Source organism: Nelumbo lutea, chromosome 6 (genome assembly GCF_056320005.1).
Source record: "Nelumbo lutea isolate HS-2025 chromosome 6, American lotus-T2T, whole genome shotgun sequence".
NCBI lineage: Eukaryota > Viridiplantae > Streptophyta > Magnoliopsida > Proteales > Nelumbonaceae > Nelumbo > Nelumbo lutea.
The window spans coordinates 5,358,643-5,384,963 of NC_142689.1; the positions used below are offsets into that span (position 1 = coordinate 5,358,643).

General features: G+C 38.0%; 1 protein-coding gene across 4 annotated transcripts; it reads left to right on the plus strand.

The window, feature by feature from the left end:
* The first annotated feature begins 5,577 nt into the window (after window positions 1-5,577).
* Window positions 5,578-25,091, plus strand: LOC148846994 (serine/threonine protein phosphatase 2A 55 kDa regulatory subunit B beta isoform-like). 4 transcript variants are annotated; one of them, XM_088952141.1, is made up of 14 exons: window positions 5,578-6,182; window positions 11,682-11,785; window positions 11,939-12,034; window positions 12,130-12,249; window positions 15,918-16,121; window positions 16,220-16,311; window positions 21,203-21,321; window positions 21,627-21,750; window positions 22,113-22,236; window positions 23,373-23,441; window positions 23,562-23,653; window positions 23,759-23,836; window positions 24,023-24,090; window positions 24,203-25,091. In XM_088952141.1, exons 1-14 carry the CDS (start codon window positions 6,068-6,070, stop codon window positions 24,337-24,339), a joined length of 1,542 nt encoding a protein of 513 aa, XP_088808267.1. In that variant the 5' UTR covers window positions 5,578-6,067; the 3' UTR covers window positions 24,340-25,091. The 4 variants fall into 4 exon arrangements, with proteins under 4 accessions (XP_088808267.1, XP_088808269.1, XP_088808266.1 ...); XM_088952143.1 differs by having other exon boundaries at window positions 24,209-25,091; XM_088952140.1 differs by having other exon boundaries at window positions 5,585-6,182; window positions 15,918-16,124.
* The last annotated feature ends 1,230 nt before the right edge of the window (window positions 25,092-26,321 follow it).

Below are 26,321 nucleotides of genomic sequence, written 5' to 3' on the forward strand. Positions count from 1 at the left end.
GGATTTAGTCATGGTGGAGCTGGTTGGCACTGCCGAGTGCCGGAGGTTTGATTATTTGTTGGACAAATGATTGGATCATTGCTTAGAATGGAGCACTTGGTGAGATATGTTAAAGCGTGGGTCTTTAATGAGATGGTAGTGGGTTCAGATCATGGGCCTATTATTCTTCACTGCCATAAAAAAACTTTGGAGGGGTTTTCAGCCTTTTCATTTTGAAGGAATGTGGGTCTCTCACTCGAATTGTCAAGGAGTAATTTTGGAGGCAAGGGAGATGGGAAAATCCAAATAGCCAATCCTCCTTGGGTTCCAGGTTGAGTAGATGTAGACAAGCTTTAAAAATATGGAAAAATAACTCTTTTGATCACATCCGCTACCGCATTAACTCAATAAAACGCCAATTAGAAGTGGATCAAGACAATGTTGTGGACAGTGCATATCTTCAACAAGTAGCTCATCTCCGAAACCAACTAGATATTGAATTACAAAGAGAATAGGTGACGTGGAAACAAAAGTTGAGGATTTTGTGGCTCCAAGAAAGTGATTGTAATTTCAAATTCTTTTACAGAGCGACCATCATCCGAAGACAAAGAAATCGAATTCACTACATCAAAAACAAGGAATGACAGATGGTTACTGTTGAATCTAAAAATTGAGGAGGTAACTTGAGGTTACTTTAGTGATCTCTTTACATCCTCAAGTCCAACTTTAAATAGTAGTTTTCTTTTGGAGAAAATTAACCCTGTTCTCTCTAGAGATGAGCTCTAGTTTGTGTGAGCCCTTGAGTGCATATGAAATTTATAGAGCAACCTTCTCTTCTCTATGGGGGCAATGAAGGCCCAGGCCCGGATGGGTTTTTGACTCTTTTTTTTTTCAAAAAATTTGGAACATTATCGGAGTTAATCTCATTATAACTTTACAAAATTGGTTTGAAAAAGGAGTAGTTCTAGATAGCTTTAACTTCACAAGCATCCCCCTCATTCCAAAGCGCCGGTGCCCCCAGGATATGAGCCAATTCCGCCCGATAAGTTTAACAAATGTTTCATACAGAATCTTCGCCAAGTGTTTGGTAAACCGTCTTCAACAAGCCTTACCCCTTCTAGTGGATGATTCTTAGTGTGCTTTTATGAAAAATATGATGCTCTCTGATAACATTAGGATAGCCCATGAGGCTTCCGATTTTCTTAAGAAGCATACTAAAGGCAAAAACTTCTATATGGCCATTAAAGTTGATCTCAATAAAGCATATGATCGTCTAGAATGTATATGGAATGCAAAGAGGAAAATTGAAGCCTTCGTGGGGAATTCAGTAAGGGGACCCCCTGTCTCCATATATTTTCATTCTAGCGGTGTAAGCTTTATCTCTCATGATCAAGTATTCAATTGCAGATGGAAGACTTCACCCAATGAAGATCAAAGATCCGCTAAACACTAGTCCCACCTTTTCTATGCAAATGATCGCCTCCTTTTCCTAAAAGCTGGTATTCAGAATACCTTACAAATTAAAAAGATTATCCAGGAATACTCTGATGCGTTGGGGCAACTAATTAATTTGCACAAGTCTGATGTGAGCTTTAGCAAGAACATCCCAATTAAATTCCGGAGAATAATCACTGGGATTCTGGGTATCAAGGAGGGCAGAAGGCAGCCAAGATATTTGAGCCTCCCTAGTTCCACTGGGGCTAATAAATCAAAAGTGTTTACGGAAATGGTGAACAAAACACAACCAAAAGTGCAAGGTTGAAGGGTGGTATTCTTCTCGCCCGAAGAAGTTAATGCCATAAAGAAAATTCCTCTAGGTTAGCATGATCAACAAGACAATCTCATTTGGAAATTCTCCAAAAAATGGAGAATACTCTGTAAGAAGTGGCTACTATGTTGCAAAAAAATCAAATCAAATGTCTTCCCACGCGGAATCTTCCTATAGGCATAGTAATCACCCTTACATTCCGACCCCAACCTAGAAAACGGTTTGGGCTATTCCCACCCCACCGAAGCTCAAGAATTTTCTCTGGTGGGCTATATCTCAAATGTGCTGGTAGTTATGTGGAGATGTGGAGAGGATGAAGAATCAATAATTCATGCCTTGCTTAAATGGGTCCAGATGTAGTAGGCATGTTAGGTAAGCATAATGAATGAACACGTAATTGCTACGTGACACATATCTCAGCTAATGTACTTTTCATCCAGACGTTTTTGTTCTATTAGATAGAAATTATCCATTATTTTATTATCTTTGTCAAAATAATTTAAAATAAAAATAATGAAAAATAAAAACTTAAATGTATTGGGAATTGTGACTCATTTACGTTTTTCTTTTTCATTATTTTTATTTTTACTTATTTTGACAAAGATAATAAAATAATTGATAATTTCTATCTAATTGAACAAAAATGTTTGGATGAAAAGCACATTAGCTGGGACAAGTGTCACACAATGCTCACTCATTGTGCTTACCTAATGTGCCTACTACATCCGGACCCTGCTTCAATGCAGTTTTGCTAGGGGCCTCTGGCTGGCTAGTAGTCTAACATTAAGAATAGGGGAAATCTCACATACTTCATTTGCTGATTGGTTCACTGATTTGCTAGCTCCAGGTCATGGAATGAGTAACCCTTGGGAATGGTTTGGTTTCTAATGGTTCAGTCACCTCCCGAGAGCAAGTAATTACCAGAAGTCTAAACTTCATTTTAGAATTAAAAGTGGCTATGTGGATTCCTAGCCTGACCATCGTACTCACACCTCCCTGCTTCCTTTGGCTTAGCAGAGCCAATGCTGGACCCCTCCCCCCATTGGTTGGGTCAAGGTTAATGTAGACGCGAGTTTCTCTCACAGGAGTAACTTTGTTGCGACTGCCTGCATAGACTCAATTGGCTTTATCTTGATGGGAAGAGTTTTGAAATGTAGCTGTGCATCAGTGAAGATGGCAAAAGCGCCCCAGCTTAGAGGCTTCCTGTTTTGGCCAGGTAAAGGCATTGTTTGAATCAGACTCATTGGAGGTGATAAAGGAGTTGAAGACTTCTATTGAATCCCCTAATTTGACATGTTTCTCCCCTCTTGAGTGTAATCTGGGAGGACATTAGAAGTCTAATATCTCCATTGGAGGCTTACCGTTTTATCCATGTTTCATGACAACGTAACTCGTTGGCTGACCTTTTAGCTATGCGTGCGATGAAGGAGTCAGGTAGTGACTCCTCTTATCTCGTATTCATGTTTATTAGTTTCAACAAAAGCTTTATCTGATTACCAAAAAAAAAAAAATCAAGCCTTCAAGAAGCTACCACAAATAAATTACATGCATAAAACAGATAAAGGGGAAAAATAACACATTACCTAGAAAAGTGCTATATTATGCCAAGAAAAATTTATGGCCCAATGGGCCAAAGGCAAGTAATCAATACAAAAAAAAAGTAGGCACGATACTCAAATTTGCATTTAAATACATTAATTAACATCATTATTATCATTTGTCTTATTTTGGAAAAAGTACAAATACAAATATGTATAATGCAAATACATAAAGAATACTAGGTTTTTCACTCTACATATTTGTATTTGTACTCATTCCAAAATGAACCTAAAAATATCAACTGACCTTGTTTTAAAGTATTTCATGTGCTGGTGACCCTTAAAATACTTTGAACCTAGTTAAGACATACAGATTAATTGTCTTTGCTTTTCGGACAAAACTTCTCATGACAGCCGAAAATAAATTCACATTAAAAAATAAAAATGTGTAGTGTCATAGGTTGAAACAGTCCAGTTCCTTTCTCAAATGATCTCCAATTAGGTATTACAACTTTGATTTTGAAGTAGAGCATTACTCCCAACCAACACTTGGCCATCTTAAAGTGCCAAACCTACATCTGGTTAAATGACATCATCCCATTAGATATATTGGAGTTGGTTCTTCCTTGGTTCAAATGATAGATATTTCTAGTGAGCATCTCACCATCAATTAATTTATTTCTGCACTTCTCTCTTAGCTTCAACCCTTCCATTGTCCATTAGAATCGAGAGATCTAGAAATTAGGGTTTCTATTTGAATATAAATGTACTGCATTTTAACCAAGCTCCACATTTTGCTTCCCCTCCCAAGCTCTTCTTGCCTCACAAGGTCAAGGTCCATTGTTGAGCCACAACCCACAAATCCGCCCATAGGTCCAACCTCTTCTCGCTGGAGCGATCAATGCATCGAATAGTGCCAACCTCCATCTCAGTCAAGACTTGGACACAAGTGGCATGGAGCCCCATACTCTATCACCCACACATGCATGTTGTAAACATTTCCCTGTAAATAACAACACACAAGTAGGAGAGATGTTCCTAAATGTGTGGCTATAGCATTTTACTGGGTAAGAGATGTTCCTAATGTATGGCTATAGCATTCTACTGGGTAGCAAATCTGAGCAATGTTAAAAAGCAACAAGGTAGTCTTAGATCCTCTTGAACCATAAATAACTACATAAAAAGTTACCATAAACATAACTAGAGAGGAAATGGGATTCATGTGTGCTATTTTTATCATGGCTTTCGAACCGCCAATGATTTGGACGACTGGGCCATTCGGCCCAGGAACCATTCAGGCAACTAGTTTCATTTTGCCCAAACCTAGGCATTGGCCAAAAATCATTGAATCGATTAATGACCTGTTGACTTAGGTAATCGAATCGTAAACCCACTCAATGATTTTTTACCATTTTTTTATTATTTATTATTTATTTTTGTGAGAACAAGCCATCCATGAATGATTGAACCATTGACCCGAAAATCAATGGTCAGAATGATTCCATTTCTAAGTCATTTTTTTAAACCATGATTTTTATTACTTATTCTACAGAAATAAGGGATAAGGGAGCTTAAGTACAATCACATCTGAAAGGGAATCAAGCAATGGATTGATTAGCTAAATTAGCATATCAGTCAAAGCTAGGTAGTTTTGATGCAAGTTATTTTGACTGAATTGTATGTGATATTCTCATAGTTGGGAAAGCCTTCCTTTTCCTATGTTACTAGCACCCGACAAATCCAAAAGAAAACATGTTTATTTCTCTCAATAATATCAACCTATAAACCAAGGAAATCTCGAGGCTGTGTTTGGTTCGACAAAAGTTTTATATAATTTCCTTAAGAATTTTCTGCCTTATTTTCTATGAAAGCAGACATAGGATATGTGCTATCTCCTACTTTGTAGGTAGTGCAAATAACAAAGCTGCTCTCACATCATTGTCCGTGCGCTCAAATCAATCCACGTCCTTTCTCATCCTAAGGAGGAGGTGATATTATAGACTCCGTGCTAAAACTCGTTAGATCGGAATATTTCGTTTCAATCGCTTCCCCTAAAATGATTCCAATTCCGTATCTTTCCACGTGTGCACTGTCTAAGCTGTGAGCACTGAACGTACTCATCATCGCAAAACCCACACAGAATAATCACAGAATTACAGTCACATCGGTACTCTTTATACCAGTCATCGTTATTGACTACGGTGCACGAATTGACGAAAATACCCACGAAACTGGCGCCCCTCGACTCTCCCTTTGTAGTTTATTTTCTAATTGGTCGAGTTAGCGTCATTCGAGTTCTCTGCTCACAAGTGTTTGTATATCCTTGATCAATCGGGTAAAGCTAATCGAGTTCCGGTAGCAATCTTATAAAGATAAAAAAAAGAACAGGGGTATTTGGGAGATTTCAATAAACTAACATTACGTTCCCTTCATATACCAAAGAGAGTTATTAGTAAGGGAAGAGTGCTTCATTCCGAAAGGTAGAAGGGACGCATTTCCTGCTCCGTTATTTTCTTCCAATCTCTTTTTGGGAAAAGAAGGGAGAGAGAGAGAGAGAGAGAGAGAGAGAGAGAGAACACCAGTCGTTATTCAAACCCTCCATTTATTCTATCTGTGAGGGAGATGCAAGAATCGGAAACGGGAAACCTGCATTCTTATGGATTTCTGGACGGACTTGGAGCTAGGACCGTATCAGAGGGTCAAGTAAAAGAGCGATCGTTGATGCCGTGAGGTCGTTTGGAGTGGATACTTTGGTCGATTTGGCCGAATATTCCTTTGGAGAATGAACGGCGGGGGAGACGCAGAAGTTGCTTCTCCGGCGGGGCCGCCGCAGTCGCTTGAGTGGAAATTCTCTCAGGTTTTTGGGGAACGGACGGCTGGGGAAGAAGTTCAGGAAGGTATGACCCTTTCTGGATCCGTAGTACTATAGGGTGTTTTCTGGTATTTGGTACCCCTAGTTTGGATTAGGGTTTGGTTGGCGTGTGTCGATCTATCTTTAGATCTTCGATTGCTTTGTTCGTCTTATATGCTTTTGTTATAATGGATTTTAATGGGATTTTTGGCTAAAAATATGAAATTTTGTTGTGGAGTTGGTGGGGAATGCTGCTTGTGGACGAATGGTTGCTGCGGAAGTGGCTAATGAATTGATCCATAGTGCCTGTAACGTGCACGAAGAATGTAAATATCACGAGTGAACTAGTTTATTAAACGGGAAAAAAGATAACAGTGTGCAATTGAGCCAGATAGGGGTTTGCAGTTGGATTTTAGGGGGAGTTTTGTTTTTCTGCCGTCGAGAACATCCTTTATGTGTAAATTGATGTATGAGTTGATCCGAGTGCATTTAACATGCACAGGGGATCATTTAATGATGCCAAATAATTTCTTCTTTGAATAGCATGATCCACAGCATGCAGCTAAACTCAATAGACCTGGTATAGTCTGATCTTAGTGAGTCAAAATTTCTGTTTTTTATTTCCAACGAGCATATCTTATATTTATGACACTTCTTTTTGGTGTCAGACCTAGGCTTTTTCTTGTCGAAACCATAAGAATACACGGATTTCATGTTACTTTCTGGATTCTCAGTTATTTAGTATTTTATTGCATTAGTTGTACTTTACTTTGGTTGCATTCACTGAATGTCTAGGTCATAGTTTTTCAGTTTTCATTTCATAGATGATACTTTGATTTTTTTGAAGCTTGTCTTGGTTATGGGTTTATGTGCCCTAAACTTCATTCTCAACTGAGACATGTAAGGACTGACTTGGCTTATTGAATGAAGTGAACAACCTGAACTACAGCACATGGACTGGGTATATATTGCATGATTTTGAAGTTTAATTTTATGATCCTCATTTTTAATGTTCACTAAAGGTATTCATTGTTCAAATGTTGTATAAGACCCCCAAGATTTTATTAATGCCACACTTGCCAAAGTAAGATATTATTAAATTCATAAAAAATACACCAAGTTGGAACCAAAGTTGTACATCGAGTCCTTATTGGAAGCCTTTGGCATATGGTGGGGGGCTATATAGGACCCTCAAGAAACACCAAGGGCATTACATTCAACAAATAATGGCACATAGTTCCTCACCCCTTCAGCCCCTAAACAGACTCGGACCCATAAAAAATTCCCAGACAGATGTGTTCTTGAAGCTACCTGTGAAAGCTTCCCAAGAACCAATGCTACCCACTACCCTACTCATGAGTCAAGACATGAAAATATTGATGCCTTATCTATCCTGAAGGGTGAGTGTATGTGCCTTGGCTTACAGTGATAAGTCTACACATATGACTGGGTGCTGATAATATATTGTTCATTAGGTGTCTACTTGGTAGAGTCCTAGGCTAACTTAATTTGTTATATATCAAGTGGACTCGGTCATTGGTGGTTCACAGGACAAGCTTGCTAATGATATCCTTGTTTTCCTCATCATAGTGGCAGAACAAATATAGGGTTAGTATTAGATCTTGGAGATGACATTGAGAGCCCTAGTTCCTTTATTTTGATAGCTTCACCAGGATGCCAATTTATTCAACTCATTAACTGAATGCAGCATGGATAAAGTTCAGAGTAGTCACAGGCTGTGCTTGAGTTGAGTGATGAGAATTTGATCTGTTTACAACTTAACATGGTCAGTTGGAGGAGATCTATACCCTTAGTGAAAGAAGCATGTTAAGTTGGAATTCAGAATTTAAATATGCCTTGTGTTTTTGGCACATAAAGGATAATTGCATTGAAAATGATGAAGATAGGGAGAGAGCTGAAGAAGACTAGGTTATCCAAAATCTTTTCCTTTGATCATAACACTGCCAGTCTATCTTGTGGAAGAATCCACCACTTATAATACAAATCATTTTCTCGCCTATGATTAGTTATGGTATTATATGAAAGTGAAACTATTTAACTATAGCTTCATGATAAACCCTACCTGGATGCCTTTTTAATGTGTTGATCATCTTGTCTTTCCATTATTTTTAGAGCGAGGCCTTCTCATCCTTTTTATAGGAAAGAAAGAAAGTGATTTATTTGGTGAAGGTAAATTTTGAGAACCTTATTGTTAAGCAAGCATATGACATTAATTAGAACGAAATGGAAAAACAGGATTCATGTACCTGACCCCATGTGGTTGTGAGGCAAGCATATCGGTTCATTTAGAAGCAGTGTTACATTGACATGGACATGGGCATCAGAATTTGATGTGTGTTGTGGTGTAATGAAACAAGAACTAGCGGACACATCTATAAAAAGTCTAAACTATTAAAGTAAAATAGTTAATACTTTGTTGAGGGAGTGGAGGAGTGGCCCCTGGAGGCTAGCCATCTTTTGGATGAAGACAGAGACATCCTAGTGTCCATTCAGTATACCCTAAGATGGATTCCTAGGGAGCTTAGCAGATTGGTGGATGGGTTAGCAAAAGTGGGTGTTCATAGTGATTTTCTTGTATAGCAGTAATACTTTACCCAGTTAATTTTTGTGCTGGAGCGGGTTGTTTTGTTTCATGTACATTTTGTCTCTTTTCGAATGAATACAATTTCTTCTAAAATAATAAACATATAGACAAAGGTCCAAAAGATGTTCTTTCTTATTTAATAACATTTTCTAGGAAAAAAAATCATTGTGTTATGTTAAAAAAGCAAGGATAAAAAGAAAAAGTTCACATAGCGGTTTCCTTCAAGAATCAGTGGAGTATTATAGTCCAAAGTGTGTCCAAAATGGACACTTACATCCAGTTAGGACAGTCCATGCAAACCTGGTTACAAATCAAAAGTGGGTTTTAATTTCAGATGTATGCAACAACTTTGTCATACATACTAGCTTAGCAAACTGACAAATTGTCTTAGATATTTTTGTGAAAAATGTTAGCAGAGAATAGAGATGCTTTGGTTTCTAAGCAGGTTGACTATATTGGAAGGGAGGGAGTTTGGAGCCCAACTTTCAGGTGACAACTTAATGATTGGGAGATTTCAGATCTGATGGGTCTACTAAAACGACTCCTTAGCCATCAGCCTTCCCTGGACAGGCAAGATGAAAGAGTGTTGAGATGGTCCAGAGATGGTAAATTCTCTGTCAAATCATTTTATGATAACTCAGCTCCTTTCCTTTCTCAGGGTTTCCCTTGGAAGGAGGTATGGATTTCACAACCCCATCTAAGATCAATTTCTTTATGTGGTCTGCTGTAAAAGATAAATGCCTTTTGAAGATTCAGTTAGAGAGGAGGGGAATGTTGTTGGATTCTCTGGTTTGTGTTGTGTGGACAGAAAGAAGAATTATTGGTCATCTTCTTGTACATTGCAAATTAATCGGTTGCTTATTTAATCATTTTTGTGGGCTGTTGAATGTTAGCTGGCGTCATCTGAGGAGTTTGTGGGAGCTATTTCAGTCCTGGAAATTGCAGGGGTTACATCAGAAAGGGAAGTTATTGTGGAGTACAATACCCCATTCAGTTTGTTGGGTGTTGTGGAAGGAAAGGAATAGGAGGGTCTTTGAAGGAAAGAGTGGGGATAAAGATAGTTTGATTCAGCAGGCAATGACATCTATACATTCCTGGTTCTTGGCTAAAGACTTTTTTCTTTTTTTTAATTTTTGTCAGTATCGGCTAAAGACCTTTTCAGCAGAACCCCTCATAATGAGTATTTTTTTTATCACAGTAATCTTTTTTGGCTAGCCAGATAAATCATCAGAAATTCCTGGCTTTCAAGTTTAGTTTTTAGTCCTTGGAAGTTTTTGTTGAAGATTTCCATTGAGACTTGATGTATAGTTTCTGGCTGTACATGTTGCATACAAGGTTCAAAATTTCGATATGATACTCCCTGTATCAGGCATATCTTATCGTATCTTTGAGGGTCTGATACACCTGTTTACAGGTGTTTTGGGACCCCACTCTTTTTCAATAAAAAATATTTTAAATATCTTCCCAAAAACCAAATTTTGAAAAAAAAAACTAGTATTTTCGCGTGTATCTAAGTACCGATACGCCTCTGCCGATACACAGAGGCGTATCGATACTTTGAACCATGGTTGCATATATGTTTCACACTGTAATCTTATTTTGTAGTATACTGATAATACAATATTACCTTATCTTTTTCTCAAAAAAAGGGGAAAATATTAGTCAGATTTCCATTGGTTGTGAAATTATTAGATGTATTTGCACATGGCACTAAAGAGAATGAAGCTCATGAAATTGGGTTACCTCTTTACTGCCTATAGTTAAGAAGGTTGTCCCTGTTTTTAGTTTTTTATTTAATGGGTTGAGAAGATCTCTCACGTGATGGCCTTTTTTGGTGTTTGAGTAGAGAATAGCAGATATGCAATAGAGGCAAAAGGGTCTTCTTTCCCAGAAGACCAGAAACAGAAACCGAAAAACAGAGCAATAGAAAACCAGAGTGAACCCCTTTGTTTCTCATCCCAAGTTTGTAACTTCATATGATTCTTACCTTTGACATTTACACTATCCTGGAGGTCATGATACCCTGCAAAATTCGTGCCTATTTGTTCCTTCTTTAGCAAGATAGTATGCTAGAGTATTTGCAGATCTTAGCACCCTGCTAAATGAAGCCTACAAGCACCAAGCCAAAGACTTAGCTTTCCTTATTTAGTATGGTGCTTGAAAATTTCCATAGTGTCCAAGTCAATACATTATGTTCTTGTTGCAAAGTAGGTGCACTCTATTCCACAGAATCATCGGGAGGTACAAATCCTTCTATAATAGAGTGCATCTAAATATCTAATCTATAACCCTGTTAAATGAAACATACATGCACCATATCAGAGGCTTAGCTTTCCTTATTTGTATGGTCCTTGAAAATTTCCATGGTGTCCAAGTCAATTCACGATGTTCTTGTTGCAAAGTAGGTGCACTCTATTCCATGAGAACCATCAGGAGGCGCAAATCCTTCTATGATAGAGTGCACCTAGTTTGTATAGTCCTCACCCTGTATTAACTGCCCATTGAGGTGTCAATAAGTTCTGTTCCTTTATTTTTTTCTCCCAGTTAACAACTGGGAATGGTGATCCTTTTGATACAATCCTGCAGGTGGTAGGGGAAAAACCTTACTGGGGTAAATTGTAGGCTTTGAAAAGATAAAAAAAGGTGCTGCCAAGTTTGGTTCTAGTGTTTCATTGTATTAAAAAAGAGGCAGACATGACCTTTTTTCTTGCTTTGTGGTGGTTTCGTACTCACCTTTTAATGTGTTTCACACATCTAACTGTATTTTATGGGTTGTATCATTCTTAAACTTGGTACAGACACTAATGTTTGAGATTGAGTATATGCTCATCCGAGTAAATTTTTGTTCTCTCTCCAATATATTGGTAGGGATTAACATGTGGCTTCCTATTTTTCTTTTTCACTGGCTGATATGCTGATTATCCCACTATCCTTTTGCAGTTGATATTATTTCAGCAATTGAGTTTGATAAAACAGGAGATCATCTTGCTACTGGTGATCGAGGGGGCCGAGTTGTCTTATTTGAACGGACTGACACACGGCATGTAAGTTTCTTGGCCATTTGCACATTTCTTTTTAATTATGTGATGTGTGAATTTTTTGATTTTTTATGTGACATATGATTACCAATTTACTTGTTTTGGTACTTATTGTTTCTTGTAAAATGATCATATATGTTCTGTTATGATGTTGTACAGCATGGATTTCGAAGGGATCTTGAGAGGATGGATAATCCAATTAGTAGGCATCCAGAGTTCCGGTACAAAACAGAATTTCAAAGCCATGAACCTGAGGTATATCTTGGGTCATCTCTGATTGAAACTTGTATAGATCCATTCTTTTTTTTTGTGTACTTTGGGGTGTTAATCAATTGTGCATGTAAATTCAGTTTGACTATCTTAAGAGCTTGGAAATAGAAGAGAAAATCAACAAGATCAGATGGTGCCAGACAGCCAACAGTGCCCTGTTTCTTCTCTCCACTAATGACAAAACAATTAAGTTTTGGAAGGTAATGTGGCAAAATTTCTGGATTTTTCTTCCTACCATGAGGGTGAAAATGAAAGTGCACTGTTTCCCTGGTCATAGTTATTGTATAATCTTTTCAGCTATCATATTACCATGTAGGGCCATATCTCTGGCATGAAACATCATTTCCAACTTTGTTTTTATAGAAGATATCCTTTGTACTGGGATGCGTAGAATTATAATGATTTTATTTGCTGTCTTGGTTGGTAAATTGATAAATCTTGTACCTGTTGGGGAAGTTTCTTCTTTGAAAACATTTCTTGGTGCATTCTATTTGCTAGATGCCTTGACATTGAAGAAAGGAAGCCATATCTTAGAATTCACATGTTAACCTCTGGAGATTGAAGAAAGGAAGCCATAAACAAATACCAAATTATATAGAGTAAAAAGGAATATTTTCTAATCATTTAGAGAACTAATGTGCCATGCCTAGTAAAAGCTAGCATCACTTCTGGTTTAGCTTTGAAGAATCATTAGCGTGTTAAAAGAAATGCCACGCCTAGTAAGAATTATCATGGATCTCTTAAATTTTCCACATCAAAGGAGCTTTTGTTGAAGATTAATGGATAACTGATCAAACTGTTATAGCCAATAGATATGTTCAAGAGATGATAGGAACTGGAAATAAAGGATTTATGTGCAAACTGGATTCATAAAAGATTCCCGTACTCAAATTGCCATCAGCAGGAGCCTCACAAGATCCAAACTCTTTCAGCAGAATCGTGCTGTTAGAAGAATCTTCTGCAAGCAATATTCCGTACCCAAATTGTCATCCCCCATCATCCTACAAGCCTTAGTCGAGTTTAGGCTTTCTTTACTCAAAGGTTGGTTAACTTCTTCATCCCCTTCAAGCTGTACATCTTCCCGGTTGCTATCTGCGTCTGAATACTCATTATCTTCTCTGTTAGACTTCGGATTTGGTCTTTCAGGGGGGTGGAATTCTCAACTGCAATCAGCCTCCAAGCTAGATTACTTGCTGTCTATCCAACTGAACCCCGGGGAATGTCAACAGTCCTCTGGGCAAGCTTTGTTGCCGCACCTATCATCTCTTGGGTGTAAGAAACCGTCGAGGGGGATGGCAAAAGACCTAATTCTCATTCCCTGTCAACTCTAAGGAATAAGGCACATGACTCATTAAAGATTCATGAGCCTTACAAAAAAACACTTGAGCCCACCCCATTAATGAAACCGAGATGGGATGGCTCAACCTGCACCTCATACTGTTTGTCCACTCGCCTCTCAACACCTTCAAAATTTGAAAGCACCGCCTGTCCAAAGGACTTGTTGGACACGACACCCCTCTATGACATAATCTGTGCATAGGTCCTCTTGGCCGTCCAATCTTGGGTATAAGAAGTCCCCTTCAAATTAATTAGAGAAGCCTGCTGGTCTCCTTTCTTTGCAAGAAACGGTTGCGTTTACTCTTTGAGGGACCTGTTTTGCTTTCCCTTTGATCCACCCTCTTCCACTTTGCGCCTATCACTTCTCACTTCACCGCTGCATGTCTCCCAACCTTCCACATCACTATCTTCTTCTTCCTTCCTGCACCCACCCCAGAGTGATGCATTGGCTCCCAAAACAAACCAAACTTTGTAGCAGAGGCCCTCAGTTTGTAGATTCAGAGTCCTTGGCACCATTTCTGGTTTAACTCCGATGACCCCGATCTTGTCAGCACTCAAATCCTTTGTATCAATGGCCTCTCAGTGATCACAGTGTTGAAACAATTCTGTGAAAAGTGACTTCCTGCAACAAATGTATTGGTATGCCGTAGATTTTGGGAGTAAAAGCCCCATCAATATTCAATACGTCATTGGACAGGGGGCACCATCGGTTTATCAACAGTACTTCCTCACTGGTCTCCACTGTTGAAGTTTCCAGTTCCTTATTTCCACATCCGGCAATGCCTTACCACTTTTGAAAGGCCTTATGAAAGCCATATGTTTATGTTCAACTTCTTCATCACTTTTTTTTTGAGCAAAAAAACATTGGGTGTAGAATTACACTTCTTTGATTCTCTTCCGATCAGGGGTCTCTTTCTTCATTATTACCACATATCTCCTTTCTCAATTTTCCTTGATACCCTCCAGAGACAGTTTATGCTCTGCAGATGAGAACCACACTGAGTCAACAAGGTCTGTACCACTCAACTCCTTCTGTACCCCTGTAGCAGAATCTGAGTTGCAAGCCTCTGCCTTGTTCTCTTCCAAGTTCTTTTCTAATACTTCTTCACTTACCTCGGACCTTTCATTTGTCTTCCTCAGTTCACCTGTTAAAGACAGGAAGTGCTGTAAGACCTCTGCTACCTGTTTCCAACCCACACTTTGTTTACCTTCTGGGAAGCAGGCCAGACTTTTCTTTCCAGGATTGAAGAACTTAGCCAGCATCACATAAGCTCCACATATATTCTCCATTATCTCCACCCAGTAAGTGGTATTTCCTTCCCTGTAAGAGACACTCCAGTTTACCTGCCTTTGTGAGTGGATGGCTCCTTCTAGAAAGCCTTTGAACCACAATGTAGCTTTCCCATTCAACACCACTGTTGCCTTTGAGAGTTCATTGATTTTCAATAGAATCCCTCTTCTGGTTTTAACCTCCTCTAGAATGAAGGTCTTGGCCTCAACTCTACATTTCATTCTCCATCTATTAGCACGTATGAAGCTCCTCTTTCTCCATTGTGATTTCTTCGCCTTGATTGATCAGCAGAGATTTCAATGCCATTTGAAGGAAATAGGTAGACCAGCTTAGATTTAGTCAATTAACAATCAATACAGTGAACCCACATAGTACTAGCTAAAAGGAAAGCAATGGATTCTATAATCTTATTCAAAGAATGAGTCAGTCTCCGAGGGCTGCTTCCTGAATTCTTGCTCTGGCTTACGATGTTCAGGTCTTCATCTTTTGTTGTGTACTGTTGCTTTGGTTTAAGAGGAAAATCTTGGAAAACTTGGGTTATCTGGATACTAAGAGGTCTCTATAGATTAAAGTATTGTAGGCATAGATCCTCAACTGCAGAGAGAAGGGGGATTGATTTAGTCATATCCAATTTTTGATAGATCAGGCAAGCTCCTAGTGGAAAGACACTGGAACTCCTATTTATAATGAGAAAAATCATATCACAGGGGATGTTTTTGTAATTTAGAAGAATAGAAGATGTACTTTTTTACTAATTAGGTGTATGCCCCTTTTTAAAAAATGGGATGTGTCCAGATCACTTCCCCTGGGGAGAAGAGAAAGAAAAGTAGAAAAACCTGTTGCAAGAGATTATCATTTGTACTACTTTTGCTGCTTATTTGGGGCTTGCCTTTCTCAGAATTGTCCTCATGGTTTCGCTCAATAGGAATTTATTTTTACTTAATTTATGGTTGTAATTATTAATTTTTTTTTAATCCTGTCCATTGTTCACAACTTTACATATGTGGTCAACATTCACCCATTTGATGCGTGCATAAGTTAGCTATGGGCTTAGGAGAATGGCTACTTGAGATTTGCATTTTTACCTTCTCTCAAAAGAAAATTTGCATTTTTTACCTCTGTAGGCAGTGAACTCTCTCTGACACCATTACTGTTTACACTTGCTTGGAGTTTTCTGATTCATGGGTAGTGGCTTCTTAAGCTTGCTGTTGTGTGGTATTTCTGTTTGAATTTTGGCAGGTTCAAGAAAAGAAGGTGAAGAAATTATGTGAAGTGAATGTGGACCCCTCGAGGGTGGGAAATGGTAATGTTGCCAGTTCAAGTGTAACAGCTGGTGTGAAACCATATCTTGCAAATGGAGTATGTCTAGAGAGATCGTACAATTATTTGAGCAATGACTTTGCATTTCCACCGGGAGGCATTCCGTCACTACATTTACCTGTGGTAGTTGTATCCAGCCTAGCCTATTGATCTTCTGGAACATTTGCTATTATTTTATTTTCTGTGCAGAAGTAACACACATTTTTATTTTTTGTATTTAGGTAGCAAGCCATGAGACAAGCCTTGTGGCTAAATGTCGAAGAATATATGCTCATGCTCATGACTATCACATAAATTCCATTTCAAATAACAGGTGCATCTGATTTTTTTATTGAATATGCTTTTTCTTTTTCATTTGTAGGCTTGTAGTATATTTCTTCAACTTTCTTCTGGTTGTGTGTGCCTGTCAATTTAACATTTATGCTCTTAGCTTGGGGATATTTTCTCTTTTATTAGAATTAGGCTATTAGCTCAAAAGCTCAGCAAATATCTTTTTTCAATAGTAAATTTCAAGAGAAATTCTTGAAATGATAATCAGATGATCTACAATTAGGTATAGGTGTAGAAAGAAAACCTTTAAAGAGAACTTTAGGTGTCTCTTGAAGCAAGGCTATATCAAGGATAATTTGGGCAAGAGAGTGGGTCTTGGCAATGTCAAATGAAGTTAAGCTCAACTTTAATGGATGTAGCCTTGGAAAACCAGGTCCATTGGGCATGGTAGGTATTCTAAGGGATAGATCAGGTTACTTTGTAGTCCTCTTTTCATGCTCTTTAGCGAAGGGAGACTCTACATGAGTTGAATTGCTTGCTGGTCTTCAACAACTAAAGATCTGTTAGTGTTAAAGGCCGAACTTGCATAACATGGAGGTAGAAGGTGATAGTAGAACAACAGTCAAATTGTTGAATATCCATAAAAAATGGTGGGATATCTGAAAAAATAGTACTCAAGACCCTGGCAGTATAGGCACATTTTGAGATAATTTATTCATCTAACAAGGGAGATAGGAGTGAAACAGAAATGGACCCCCAGAGCACCAAATGGGGTGGCTGATACTCTAGCAAGGCTAGGGTTTACAGAGAACAAATGTATTTGGGGATAATATTTTTAACCCATGGTTGAATCGTCCGGTCAGTCTGCTCAACCTGTCACCTATCCTCCTGGGTCCATTTACCCCTCGATTTGTTTAGTTGCACACAGTTGACTTGGTAAACACTAAACAACCTAATGACCTGGCTGGTTGAACTGCCAAATCGTTTGACCTGGTCAGAAAGTTACATGATGAACTTTGAAGTGAGCTTTGATGGCTAATAGTAAAGGTAATTCATGACCTTCTGGCATTGGAGGAGCCTTTAGGGACTCCCCCAGGAACATACTGGCAACATTTTCAAGATCCATTGCTCAAGGTGATGCCATACTAGTGGAAGTAACAGCTGTTGTGCAAGGATTCCATGTGGCTAAAGCTTGCAATTTGCAAATCTTATAATAGAAAGGGGATTCTAAGGTGGTGGTGCACTGTCTGAAGAATCAAGATCAATAGTTGTATGGGAACATAATGTTGAGAACCTTTTTCCTACACTGGAGATACCTGGCATCTTTGCAAATGGAAAGGTGATTGCCCAATGTTGGTTACAGCTATTTGGGGTCTGGGGTCTGTTATCCATCTTTGTAGTCTGTGTATACTTGTTCTTTTATATATTCCTATCAAATAGAATATATAATATGAGGGATGTGCCCACTCTTTTTTAAATGCAACTTTTGTGTATTTTATTAAAAAAATTATGATGTCACAGGTTTATGACCTGTTTGATCCGGATGGTAAACCGCTGAGGTGCCACCTGGAGGGAAAAGCAGTTCTATTTCTGGGTTGTTTTCTAAAACATTGGTTTAAACTTGTATGGACAATTTGGGGTTTGGTAGCTAGATCTAGCCTAACAATGCAGTTCTCTTTCCACACATATTTCTCCACAATGAATTAAATTCTCATTGTTATAAAAGGCCATTACCCAATGTTGGTCTCAGATATTTGGGGTCTTGGGAGGAGTAGAATGGATAATATGGTCCTAACACTTGCAATGCCTTGATGCTTACGCCTCACCTTTTTGGGCTATTACACCTCAACTATGCCTTGAGCCTTTTAAAACCTTGTTATCAACCCCTTCAAACTTGGCCAAGACCAGTCCAAGATGAGAGATTTAATGCCGACAAGTAATATCTTAGTTCAGGGGCTATTACTTGTGGTGTGTTGAAATCTTGGGCTAACAAGCATGAGAAGTGAATTTTGGACTGAGAATGGCCTCTTTGTGTGAAAAAATCTCAATAATTAGGTCCACTATAAGTCCACCTCTCCCAAGTCCCTGGATAACCAGGACCAACTAGGGCTGGGTTGAAGTTCAAGTTAGGGTTAGGGTTGAAAAGTACGAACTCAACTTAACTTTGGGTTGGGTTAGGGTTGAGACCATGACCAACCTGAATGCGGTTTAACTTAATATTTGCACTTATAAATATTATAGAAATATGATTTTTATGCATGTAAGTACTTATACATATGTGTATTCACTGTTCATGCATGTCTTCACATGCAGCTATGCATTTATAAATGTATATATCTATGTATTTTTTCATTGCAAGTATTTATGTATTAATGTATATGTTGTATACGTATTTATCTATCTATACTTTGTATCCATGTATATTGCATAGTTTTCAAGGCGCCATGGCGATGATAGGTGATAGGGGGGCGTCTAGTCACCTAGGCGGGTGCCTAGGCATCGCCTGGGCGATGGATTTTTTTATGTAGAAAACATAGATCCTAGGGTAGTTCCCTAGGTACCATAACCATATTTCCTTAATAATTATTCATAGTTTTCATAAGAAAAGTAAAGCAATGTTTTAAAACGCGGAGGCGTGACGTGAGGTGTTCCACTACCTAGAGGCGTGAGGTGTAGTTCAGAACGCAAGAGGCATAAGCCTCTCAAACACAAGAGGCGTAAGCCTCCTTAAGAGGAGGGGGGTTAGGAGGATGAAGAGGAAGGGGGGATCTCATTTTCTTTATTTTTAATAAAAATATTTTATATTAAGAAGAATAAAGATGCATAACATTAGTTCAAGGGGGGGGGGTCTTGTTGAAGCGAAGCCCCAAGCCGAAGGGGCAAGGGGCAAACCACTTTCTTTCCCCTCATCTTTTCTTTCCTTTTCTTCCCTTCCCTTTCCTTTCCTTTTCTCTTTTTTTCTTCTCGTTCTTTTTCTTTCCTTTTTTTCTATCTTTTTATATCAGATGTGCATGAGGCGTACGCCTCTAGCATGCCTCATGAAAAAAGCGCGAGAGGCGTAAGCCTCTTGCACCTGAGGCGTACGCCTCAAAGGTGTCAACACTTCTGGCATACGCCCTAGGGCATTTTGGGAGCACCTCGCCTGGAGGCGTGCCTCCAGGTGTACGCCTCCCACGCTTTTTAAAATACTGAAGCATAGAAAATCAACATATTAATGAGAAGAAGAAAAAGAAGGAAAAGAACATTAAAAAAATATAAGGGCTGAACCCTTATTTTTGTTATAGGAAAAGAATTTTAAGTTTAAAGGCAATGTTTTTCGAAAACATGATAACTTTGTTCTTTTACACATAATAATGCTAATATCAAATTAACACGAACCCTTAGAGTCTAGGAACTAAGCACGTTTGGCCAAAGGAAGTAGAGAAGTCAGTCCAACCCAAGATCAACCTGAACCCAACTCGTTATGGTTAGGGTTTGGGCTTCAACAAATCGGATTGGGTTAGGGCTGACCTAACCTGACTCGAATTGCATCCCTAGGATCAACACTGTGATCGTACATATTATCCTCACTTTTGTAATATTGCTTGCCATTGAAAATTCTTTAACCCTCACCCCTCCATATCTCCCAAAAACAACAAAAAGGATAAAACTCCAGAACACTTTTTCTTTGAGTAACTATCAAACAAGGGGTATTACAAAAAGTGCCATTACTATTGGTGTGGTGCTTTTTTTTCAGATCTTCAGCCAGTCTTATCAATCTTGCAGATCTAGGCATATTTTCTAATACCTATTTTTTACATAATTGCTAAAGCAGTGTTATGTTGTTGCCAAAGTTTAAAATGTTCTGTCGGGGTGTCGATGGAAATGTTGGTCGTCCAAATATAGGATACATATCAGAAATCTTGGAAATTATCATATGGAAATATTGTAAATGCCATGGCAGTTTCTTTTGCAAAAGAAGGGGTCTCAAGGGTTGAGTTATTTTCTGCCACTCTATGATTGTATTCTGTTAAGTTTGTTTTATGCTCTCACCTCTAAGGGGAGGTAACATCTCGTGCTTCCTCTTTGGGTGAATATAGACTCTGTTTCTTATTAATTAAGGCATTTTTCACTTATAAAAAAATATTGTAAAATTTAATAGACATATGGTAGAAAATTGTAAGATATGCAAAAATATAGAATGGTGTTTTATGAAATGATAAAAGAAGCATGGAAACACCTTTTAAAATCATTAAACAAAACTAAGAAACTAAGGTTATAGACAAAATAATATGTTGTGAAGTTGTTCTGTAAACCTTGAGATTCAAAATTAAGTTATAGAATGAGTTCAAGCACTGCAAACAAATCAGGCCTGAAGATGGTAAGCGACAAACTGGTTCTTTTATGCATACCAAAATTCATTAAGGAATGTTTCATGCCTTTACTGGATCCTTATTAGAATGGATATGTGAAGAATGTTATTGTCTAGTCTAAGAAATTATTTATTCATTAAGCAATATTTCATCATCTAAGCCTTGTCCCAACTATATCGGATCGGCTACATGAATCCTGTTTTGCCATTCGGTTCTGTTAGGTGCCATATCCATTGTTGCTGGTATTATTGTAAAAATATTTTAATGTAATCAATGCTCAACTTAGTGGTTTATCCCAAGTGAATTTTACAATAGTCAGTTGTTTGTATTTTGTAATTTACATTTCAGAATCCATTCTTTAGTCTTAACTTGTAACTCATTATATAGTATAATTTCCAACAAAATGGGAGGTGCGAAGGTGCTTTCCTTATGTATTTGTTTTGCACATATAGTCATCTAATTGCTCTGATATGCATGTCTTTTTTTTCTATTCTATTTTTGATAAGTTGATCTGCATCCTCTTCCTCTCTCTCTCTGTGTAACTTGAAATTTGACATTCTCTTATTCCTCCCCTTTTTTCAGTGATGGTGAAACTTTCATATCTGCCGACGATCTGCGAATAAATCTTTGGAACTTGGAAATAAGCAACCAAAGTTTCAATATTGTTGATGTGAAGCCTGCAAACATGGAGGATCTAACTGGTTGGTTCTTTAAATATTTTGAGTAGTTGAACATTTGAACTGATTCTAATTATATGGACTGAGTAGCATTGGTTGGGTGTTTGGGTTTTAAATTTGATGTCTTTTTTCTATGCTATGCATTTTGTATAAATGGTCCTTAGATTAGAATAGCAAGCGTTATTGATTTTATGTTATAACTGCTTACTTACCATGGGATGTTTGGTGTTGACTGTTGAGTCAAGTGATGTGCTCTTCGAAAATAATTTTAACAGTTTTTATTTGATAGTTTACAAATTTGAACTTAAAATTTTTTGCTGCAATTGCAGAGGTTATAACATCAGCTGAGTTCCACCCAACACATTGTAATATGTTAGCATACAGTAGCTCAAAGGGTTCAATCCGTCTTATTGATTTGCGGCAATCCGCTTTATGTGATAATCATACAAAATTGTAAGTTTTTGAGTTTTACTTACAATTATCATTTTGACAGATTAGCAACTCAATTTTGAGTGGTGATAGGGCACATCTCATTTTGATAAACAGGGCAAATCCCTAGTGATGCCAAATGGTATTTCTTTAAAATGACAGGCACCCCTATGTACTAAATTTTAATAGGGGTACCTTTTGTATTTTCACAAGGAATATGCCCTGTTTATCGACAATGAGACCTGCCTGCTCCCAGGAAAAGAAAAGATAGAAGTATTAAAGATTTTGGAACAGTAGGGAGGTAAAAAAAAGGATTTTTACTGTTCTGGATATACTTGAAACAAAATTGCTTTTATGTCCCATATCTAATAGTCTCCTGCATACAGGTTTGAAGAGCAGGAGGCACCTGGTTCAAGATCCTTCTTCACAGAGATCATTGCCTCAATCTCAGATATTAAATTTGGAAAGAATGGCAGATACATACTTAGCCGTGATTACATGACTCTTAAGGTTGATGTGTCTATAAATATACATTATTTTCTACTAATTGGATTCTGGTTTTGGGGAATTTGCATTTGTGCAATAATATGCATGAAGTTTTAAAATGCTGGTTATATTTTGATATTATTAAGCATGCTCAAAGTATGTTTTTGCAGGGTTTATCTGTTCTTATAAATGACTGCTTTCGTGGATACTTGATACATTATTTTCTACTAATCTGATTCTGGTTTTGGGGAATTTGCACTTGTGCAGTAAATATGTGTGAAGTTGTAAAATGTTGGTTATATTTTGATATATTAGGCATGCTCAAAAAATGTTTTTGCATGGTTTATCTGTTATTATAAACGACTGCTTTCATGGATACTTGATGCAGTGTAAAATTTTCGTGTAAGCAATGCGTACCATATTTGTTTCTTACCCCTGGAAATTGTATGTGGAATCTGTGATGGATCATGCTGCTAGAATTGACCCTCCCATCTTAACTTGAGAAAATAACCAAAGATTCACAAGGCAAGGGTGACTAATCAATGTGCTTCATATTGTAATAAATTGAATGTGATTTTTGATTAGTATCTGATGCATAACTGCCAGAAACAATGCTTCTGCTGAACCAACCATCTTAAGGGTAAAGTTTCATGAGGGGACCTGAAGATATAGCTTATATTTATCAAAAAAATGATCTGAAGATATAGCTTATCATCAAGTTTTCCTGAGTAATTATGTGAAGACCTGGGCATTTATCCTATGTCTGATTCTGCTTTTGCTTCTTCCTTCTTTCAGTCCTTTGAAGTGTTACGTAGGTTGATCTGTACCTGTTTTCCCTATTAATTTTGGTAGCCTTTATGAACATTCAAGGAGGATTTAGAGTGTATGTGAAATGAAATAATCTTTTGCTCATAGTTGATGATGGTGCTTCCTAACTGCCTATTAAACTTCCAGCTTCTATATTCCCTATTATTTTGAGCGACTGGTGATATTCCTTGCTTATCTTACTGTTCCTGACATATTGATATTATTGTTTGTAAATATCAAAGCATACTTATGTGAATCTATAAGCTTTGTGGTGATCTCTGTCTTGTCATTAAAAATGGATTTCACCAGATCTGGTCTTTCTTCTCACTGAAAACTGTTTTACTTGGCTGCAGCTATGGGACATAAATATGGATGTCGGTCCAGTTGCAACCTTCCAGGTTCATGAATATTTAAGGCCTAAGGTGATATTTTCTTTTTTTTTTTCTACTTCAAAGTCCAGACAATGAGATGCATGGATCTGATGCAACATTATTGAATGTTTGGCTGCTGATTACCGATCATATTGCTCTGATCTTTGTCAGCTATGTGATTTATATGAAAATGATTCAATATTTGATAAGTTTGAGTGTTGTCTGAGTGGAGATGGTCTTCGAGTTGCAACTGGCTCATACAGGTATTCATTTCTATCCTTTTAATGTTCTAATGAATAAAGTTACTGAAACTTGAAGCCATGATATCGCATGAACGAGTAATTCTAATACTGTTTCTGTGATCCCAGCAATCTATTTCGTGTATTTGGTGTTATGTCGGGTAGCACCGGGGCAACAACTTTGGAAGCCAGCAAAAATCCCATGAGGTATTAATGATCTGAAAAAAACCAAAGCTGTAGATAAAGTTGTACTCTTGTAGTAGTACTTGGAATTAATATTAGCATCATTGGATAGACTAAATGCAATAAGGCTGATCTTCTGCAACTTTTAGAACCATTGTTTCTTAAATTCATTCTGTTTGCTAATCCATCTTTCTCTTTAATTTTGTTCAGGAGACAAGTGCAGACCCCTTCACGGCCTTGTAGATCCCTAAGCAGTCTTACACGTGTAGTCAGGAGAGGTTAGTTTTTTTCTTGTTCCGTGGTAACTTTTTCTGAGAGGACTTCATTGTTGGACAGTTACGTGTCTTTTAACCGACAGTAACTTGGGTTGATGTTTTGAATCTGTAATAGGTGCAGATAGTCCTGGAGTTGATACAAATGGAAATGCTTTTGATTTCACGACAAAACTACTCCATCTAGCATGGCATCCAACAGAAAATTCTATTGCCTGTGCTGCTGCAAACAGCCTGTACATGTATTATGCGTAAAGATGATCTAAGAAGACGAGCGTTGTTTTCTGGCAATCTCTTTTGGGTTGCTGTTGTTGAAGGTCAGTTGGTCTTCTCCACCAGCCAGTGAGACAAGCAGCATCATCCAACACATCTTCAACATCCCTTAAGTTGTAGAATGCGATCGCATATTGGGGACCAGAAGTGGCTGTTGCAGAATCCACGAGGATGTTAACTGTCATTTGTTGCCAGGCGGGCTGCTTGTCTCTGAGGCTCTGATTATTTTCTTTCCTTTTTCTAAGAGAAGATGCAGTTCCGTTCTTATTTTGTTGGGTTTAGATCAAAGAAAATGTGATTGTAGCTCTCTTACAACCAAAACAAGGCTGTTCAATACTGCCACTAGGTTTGAGATCAAATTTGATGAAACATAATTGTTCCATTACAGATCTCATTTTCACCTGGGGGTTGGGGCTTGTAGTGTTGGACCTGCATTTTGGGGACTTTGAAATTTTATCATGATGATTGTAGTCTTCTACTTACAACTTCCATGCTAATTATCCTTCGTCTCCGTTTGGAACGTGGGAGTCACCAATCTGTTAATCTGCGTTTCTGATAGCCGCAGATTCATCGTCTCCAGAGGTGGAGGTGATATCCTCGTACTGGTTCATCTTCGCTTGGGCGGGTCGAGGCCTTGAGGGTTCTTCTCTGTTCTGACTGTTAGAACATTTGTAAATTTATGAGGTGGTGTTTTGAATAAGACTGCTTGTTTGTTTGAGTCTTTTTTTTCTCAACCGCTCTTGCCGTGTATTTTGTGGATTGGATTAATTTACCTTTTACCAACCTAATCACAATAATTAAGTACACAAAACATGGAATTCCTTGGACCAAACGACTTGTAACTTTTAACTGCTTGGATGCCATCTCGAGTCTTGAACAGTTGCCGGATGCGATTGGCAGCAAATAGTTTGAAACGTTGAATGTGATACAAGTTCACCATTTAAAGGTCTCATCAGTCCTATTCAGAATTGGACCAATTGGTAGTTGCGATCTCTCACCTTGGGCCTCCTTTTTGTAGCTGCCAAAAGCCTGGGTCTACCGTCTATTGCTACAGAGAGGTGGTTTGCATATTGCTTAGCAAAACTTGCAGATAAGCGAGAAATGAATTTGCGCCATTACCACTTGTTTTAATCACCTTTACTGCTTACCCAAAACAACGTTCTACCTTCCCTGTTTTGGTCATGGATTGCAGTGGGGAAACAAGCCCCTGTTGGCATCAGAAGCTTACCAGATATTGAGCTTGGCTTCTATTTTCATATGGAATTTGGGGAGTGTCTTCTTTTCGGAGTTTGAGAGGGGAGAAAGTTGGTCAATGAGATTTTGGTTCCTATTGATCAAAAATCTCATGTTCTTTTCTCAAATTTATGTGGGGAGTAGGGAAAGTTTATTTTCCTGTGTGATACCTATTTCCTAGGTGAATAAATGATTTTTCCATCCATAGGGAAAGTTGTCGACACTTGAATGGGACAAAATATTTTTTTTAATTATAAATTTTTATAGTTAAAATAGTCATTGCCTTATTTACATAAAAAATAAAAGAATATGAATAAATGCATTTACCCATACAAGTATTTCTTAGAAAAAAATTATCTAAATAACTGTATTTACCCAGATAAATAACTTACCAAAAAGCAAACGGCCTTGATGTTTTTTGATCGATAAAATGGGGTACTCATGAATCATGATTGGATACATAACCAGTTATACACAGTGGGGGCGAATAGCATATCCTGAGTGGTGCAAATGGGTTACGCAGCCTGTTTTACGTGTATGTGTTCGCAGCAGATCCCCACTGCGTCCCTAGACCCCGAACCTTGAAGGAAGATTCATTCCCAAGTCTATCCTACAACCTGCCAGAGACCCCACTAGAAAGCGATTTGGCATGTTCCTACATGGAATTTGGATTGTGGTAATTATTACTCATATGCTGTCAGCATACATAATATATTGCATTTGCGCTTACC

What these genes read in the sequence shown, in the direction of transcription:
- LOC148846994 (XM_088952140.1), top strand. Translation starts at nt 6,068, where the DNA reads ATGAACGGCGGGGGAGACGCAGAAGTTGCTTCTCCGGCGGGGCCGCCG. An exon ending in GTGATTACATGACTCTTAAG is followed by an intron (nt 22,237 to 23,372) that starts GTTGATGTGTCT and finishes ACTTGGCTGCAG; the next exon opens with CTATGGGACATAAATATGGA. An exon ending in ATGAATATTTAAGGCCTAAG is followed by an intron (nt 23,442 to 23,561) that starts GTGATATTTTCT and finishes GATCTTTGTCAG; the next exon opens with CTATGTGATTTATATGAAAA.